The 5,380-nt window shown below is 61.7% G+C and overlaps 1 protein-coding gene across 1 annotated transcript in view; it reads left to right on the forward strand.

Moving 5' to 3' along the window:
• DNMT1 (DNA methyltransferase 1) overlaps positions 1-5,380 on the forward strand; it is a gene marked incomplete at its 5' end in the record, with an annotated part of 12,528 nt that overhangs the window by 1,062 nt on the left and 6,086 nt on the right. Inside the window, 12 exons of the mRNA XM_035895685.1 lie at positions 6-89; positions 178-287; positions 387-505; positions 680-772; positions 2,820-2,971; positions 3,057-3,244; positions 3,746-3,935; positions 4,115-4,212; positions 4,327-4,474; positions 4,590-4,705; positions 4,882-5,083; positions 5,172-5,308. Coding sequence (XP_035751578.1) covers positions 6-89; positions 178-287; positions 387-505; positions 680-772; positions 2,820-2,971; positions 3,057-3,244; positions 3,746-3,935; positions 4,115-4,212; positions 4,327-4,474; positions 4,590-4,705; positions 4,882-5,083; positions 5,172-5,308 — 1,637 coding nt within the window. The remainder of the gene's footprint in view (positions 1-5; positions 90-177; positions 288-386; positions 506-679; positions 773-2,819; positions 2,972-3,056; positions 3,245-3,745; positions 3,936-4,114; positions 4,213-4,326; positions 4,475-4,589; positions 4,706-4,881; positions 5,084-5,171; positions 5,309-5,380) is intronic.

The raw sequence follows: 5,380 nt of genomic DNA on the forward strand, positions 1-5,380 counted from the left end.
TGCAGACCCCCCCGCCCAAGTGCGTCGACTGCAGGCAGTCCCTCGACGATCCCGACCTCAAATTCTTCCAAGGGGATCCTGACGATGCCGTAAGGGGATTTAATTCTCCTCCTCCCGGCCCCGGGGAGAGCTGTTGGGGAAATGCTCGTTAAACGGCCGCCTCTCTCCCTCGTTCAGCTGGAGGAGCCGGAGATGCTGACGGATGAGCGCTTGTCCCTCTTCGACGCTAACGAAGACGGCTTTGAGAGCTACGAGGACCTGCCGCAGCACAAAGTCACCTCTTTTAGGTGAGACGCGGGGAAAGCGGGGTACCCAAACCTGCTAAATTTGCAACCCCCCCGCCGTGGGATGACGCTTCAAACTCCACCCTCTGTCCCTTGCCACAGCGTCTACGACAAGCGAGGTCACTTGTGTCCCTTTGACACCGGCCTGATCGAGAGGAACATCGAGCTGTATTTCAGCGGTGCCGTCAAGCCCATCTACGACGACAACCCTTGTCTGGATGGTGAGTCCAAGGCGGAGGAGCCTCCAGGGCCATGGGGGACGGCCGGTTTGTCCCCCTACGTGGCCGCTTGATGCCACACGCAAAATGGAGTTGGATCCGGGTGGCGCTTTGGTCACCCGCTTGGGGTTTTTGGGAGGGCGCTGAGGACTGAGATCGGTGTTTTCTCGCTGGCAGGTGGGGTGAGAGCCAAGAAGCTGGGACCCATAAATGCCTGGTGGATCACGGGGTTTGATGGAGGGGAGAAGGCTTTGATCGGCTTCACCACAGGTGGGTGAGCGAGGATGAGGGGGATGTTGGGCTTGGGGAGCACGCCTGGCGTGGGATTTAGGTCTCTGCCCTGCGCCCGGCTGGTGGAGGAGCTTTTTTTTTTTTTGGGTGTTTGCATTCTGCTGGCGCTGAGAACTTGCGCCGTCAAGCGCGTGGCGAGGCGGAGGCCGGTGCCGAAGCTCGGCTCTGGGTTTATTTAGCTCGGCGGCGCCCAGGCTTGTGTTAAATGCCTATAAAACCTCCTGCTGAGCAGTGCCCTGCACGGAGCTGGAGGAAGCAAAGTGGCTGGAGCCCGGCGTCTCCCTGCCAGCCCTTCCCGGGCAGGATCCCTCCTCCGGTCCCTCCTCCGCGGGGAAGCTGCCAGGCGCAGCGCGGGGCCGGGTCAGGGTTGCTCTGGGAGGGAGTTGTCTCTTTGCTCTTGACCTCTTGGCCCCCGTTGCAGGGGCTCTGTTGCTTTCTTGCTCTATTCCCCGGGCTTTTGGGGCAGGTTGGTGTTGAGAAAGGTCTTGGAGGAACGCCCAGTCCCGGCCAGCCCTTGGCTCCGTGTCCCAGTTGGCTTTTTCACTCTCTAACCCAACTGGGGGAGATGAAGGTGATGTTTTGGGGGGTTTAAAAGCTTTTTTCCCTTCGCCGTTTCCGCAAGGAACCCTTAGCGTAACCCGGTGACGTCAGAGGAGGACTCAACGCTCCTGTGCGTCAGCAAATGGAGTTTGTAGTGACAGGCAAAAAAAAAAAAAAACCAAACCAAACCCTGGATTCTCTTTGCTTTCTAATTAGGTAACGGCAAAAATAAAAGGCTGGAAAAAGTGTGCCCCGCCTCATGTCCCCGCTCCCCACCTCGCTTTGCTGGCGATAGGAGTCTATCTGGACTTCTGCAAAGCCTTTGGCATGGTCCCCCCCAACATCCTTCTCTCTACACTGGAGAGCTGTGGAGTGGATGGGTGGACTGTTGGGTGGAGAAGGAACTGGCTGGATGGTCGCATCCAGAGGGCGGTGGTCAACGGCTCCATGTCCGGATGGAGACCGGCGACGCGTGGTGTCCCTCAGGGGTCCGTGCTGGGACCGGCGCTGTTTAATGTCATCATCGATGACGTAGACAGCGAGGTCGAGCGCACCCTCAGCAAGGCTGCAGGTGACCCCAAGCTGGGTGGTGTGGTTGATACGCCAGAAGGACGGGACGGCATCCAGAGGGACCTGGCCAAGCTGGAGAGGGGGGGTCATGGGAACCTCATGGGGGTCACCAAGGCCAAGGGCAAGGTCCTGTCCCTGGGTCAGGGCAGCCCCCGGGATCCGTACGGGCTGGGGGATGAGGGGGTGGAGAGCAGCCCTGCCCAGAGGGACCTGGGGGTGCTGGGGGACGAAAAGCTGGCCGTGAGCCGGCCATGGGCGCTGGCCGCCCCGAAGGCCCAACCCTCCCCTGGGCTGCAGCCCCAGCAGCGTGGCCAGCGGCCCGGGAGGGGGTTGGGGCCCTCTGCGGGCTTGTTCAGCCTGGAGCAGAGGGGGCTGCGGGGGGACCTGAGTGCGGCCGCTCAGGGCTTCAAGGGGGCCCCCAGGGAAGACGGGGACAATCTTTTGAGCAGGGCCGGCTGGGACAGGCCACGGGGGGATGGTTTGAAACCAAAGCAGGGCGGGTTTCGCCTGGATGGAAGGCAGAAATCCTTGGCCCTGAGGGTGGGAAAGAGCGGGAGGGGTTGCCCAGGGCGGTGGTGGAGGCCCCATCCCTGGGAACATCCAAGGCCAGGTTGGCCGGGGCTGTGGGCAACCTGCTCTGGTTCAAGGTGGCCCTGCTGCTGCAGGGGGGTGGGGCTGGGTGACCTCTGGGGGTCCCTTCCACCCCAAACCATTCCATGATTCCATGATAGCTGAGTGACCCTGGGTCCTGGCTTGTGGGTAGAGCTTCCCCACACGCTTAGGTCCCGGTGCTGTAGCAGCGTGAATGGGCTGGTCTTCCCCCTCCCCAGGACCCGCTGGCTGCAGTCCTAGCGCATCCTTAAATCCCGGCAAATTCCCCGGTATTTAACCGCCCGCCGCGATCTCTCCGCCGCAGCCTTCGCGGATTACATCCTGATGGAGCCCAGCGAGGAGTACGCTCCCATCTTCGCCCTCATGCAAGAGAAGATCTACATGAGCAAGATCGTCGTCGAGTTCCTGCAGAACAACCGCGACGTCAGCTACGAGGATCTGCTCAACAAAATCGAGGTGCAAACCCAACGGCGGCGGGATCCGGGGGCCGGGTGTTGCTCTGCTACCCTTTCCCTAACCACCGACCCCCACCTCCTCGCAGACCACCGTACCTCCCGCGGGGCTGAACTTCAACCGCTTCACAGAGGACTCGCTCCTGCGGCATGCCCAGTTCGTGGTGGAGCAGGTGGAAAGCTACGACGAAGCCGGGGACAGCGACGAACCCCCCGTCCTCATCACGCCCTGCATGAGGGACTTGATCAAGCTGGCTGGAGTCACCCTGGGGAAGAGGTGAGCCCCGCGTCCCCGCCGTAGGTGCCCTCTTTGGGGGGGCCACTCGGCTTTGCAGCATCTCCAGGAGGAGCCCAGAGGGTTGGTTCCCCATCGGCTTCACGCAGGGGGTCCTTCCAGGAAAACCCCTTCTGCATGTTCTCAGCTGGGATGACCCTGAGGATTTGGGCTCAGTGGCACGAGCAGCACTGGGAAATGGGAGCAGAAATCCTCCCAAAACTGGGAAACCCCTCTAGTGCTGCCCCTGAGGGAGAAAAGGCACCGGGTTGGGTCCTCGGAGCCTGGCTTTGCTCTTTTTGTCCCTTTGGGACCCCACGCCAGCCACAGGACGTGGGTGCCTGTTGTTGGGGTATCCTGCCATGGTCCTTGGCTGTTGGGTGCCCCAGGGAGAGCGTTGTTCCCTAGGGATCTTCCTTGGGTGCTGGGCTGTTGGTTGCGCCCGTAGCTGTCAGCGATACGAGGCGCCAGGGTCCCTTCTCACCGCTCTCACCTTGCTCGCAGGCGAGCTGTCAGGCGACAGGCCATCCGGCACCCCACCAAAATAGACAAGGACAAGGGTCCCACCAAAGCCACCACCACCAAGCTGGTGTACCTCATCTTCGACACCTTCTTCTCGGAGCAGATCGAGAAGGACGAGAAAGAAGACGACAAGGAAAACGCCATGAAGCGCCGGCGCTGCGGCGTTTGCGAGGTAACGGGGGGCTGGCATGGAGCCGAAAAGACCCGATCCCCGCCGCTCTGTCTCCTCCATCCTACCTGAATGACCCTTTCTTGCCCCAAGGGAGCGATTTCCCGGGGTCACTGAGCTTCCCCTTGATCCCGGGGGTGTCTCCGCTGCCATGCTCAGCCTGTCCCCTCTCCCTGCTCCAGGTCTGCCAGCAGCCCGAGTGCGGGAAGTGCAAGGCTTGCCAGAACATGGTGAAGTTTGGGGGCAGCGGCCGGAGTAAGCAGGCTTGTTTGCAAAGGAGGTGCGTCCCTTCCCCGGCAGCAATGTCTCCTTCCAAAGTCCTCTCCGCCTCTGGAGCGAGGGGATGTGGTCCCCACAGCGTACCCTGCTTCAGTGACGCTCCCTGTGTCCCCAGGTGTCCCAACCTGGCCGTTCGGGAAGCTGATGAGGATGAGGAGGTAGACGACAACATCCCCGAGATGCCGTCACCCAAGAAGATGCTGCAGGGTAGGAAGAAGAAGCAGAACAAGAGCCGAATCTCCTGGGTGGGCGAACCCATCAAGGTGAGGCTGGGCAGGACCCTGCTCCCCTCCCGCTGCCGGGGCTGGGGTTGGGCGCTCGGGCTGCGTCGCTCGCCAGCGTGGGGCTTTAAACTCTGCTGTCCCCCCACTTCTGCAGAGCGATGGCAAGAAGGATTACTACCAGAGGGTCTGCATTGACTCGGAGACCCTGGAGGTGGGAGATTGCGTCTCCGTCAGCCCCGACGATCCCACCAAGCCCCTCTACCTCGCCAGGTGGGTGCCGTGGTGCTGAAGGGGATGAGTCTTTGCTCCTGCTGGGGTGGATGTGTGGGGGGGAACCCCAATTGCTCTCCCCGCTCGGCTGTGCTGCTGTCTGGGGAGCGTCGGGCTCTGGCAAGGCTCAGCCCTTTCCTGGTGCCCTATAACCCTGGCTCCTTCCCCCCCACCAGGGTGACAGCCATGTGGGAGGACAGCAGTGGCCAGATGTTCCATGCGCATTGGTTCTGCCCTGGCTCCGACACCGTCCTGGGGGCCACCTCTGACCCCCTGGAGCTCTTTTTGGTGGATGAGTGCGAGGACATGCAGCTCTCCTACATCCACGGCAAAGTCAAAGTCATCTACAAGGCGCCCTCGGAGAACTGGTCCATGGAGGTGGGTGACAGCCCTGCAAACCCCGGCTGGCCCGGGCCAGGCCCAGCGCAGGCAGCGGCACCGATCCCTGGGAACACCTCTCTCCTAGCAGGGCGGGCTGGACATGGAGATCAAGATGGTGGAAGACGACGGGAGAACGTACTTTTATCAAATGTGGTACGACCAGGAGTACGCTCGATTCGAGTCCCCGCCAAAAACTCAGCCCACGGAAGACAACAAATACAAGTGAGCCTGCGCAGGGCAGGGGCTTTTTGGGATCCACCCTGCCCAAAAGGAGCAGCCGGCGCCTCTCGGCTC

Source organism: Egretta garzetta, unplaced genomic scaffold, assembly GCF_000687185.1.
Source record: "Egretta garzetta isolate BGI_Z169 unplaced genomic scaffold, ASM68718v1 scaffold106, whole genome shotgun sequence".
Taxonomy (NCBI): domain Eukaryota; kingdom Metazoa; phylum Chordata; class Aves; order Pelecaniformes; family Ardeidae; genus Egretta; species Egretta garzetta.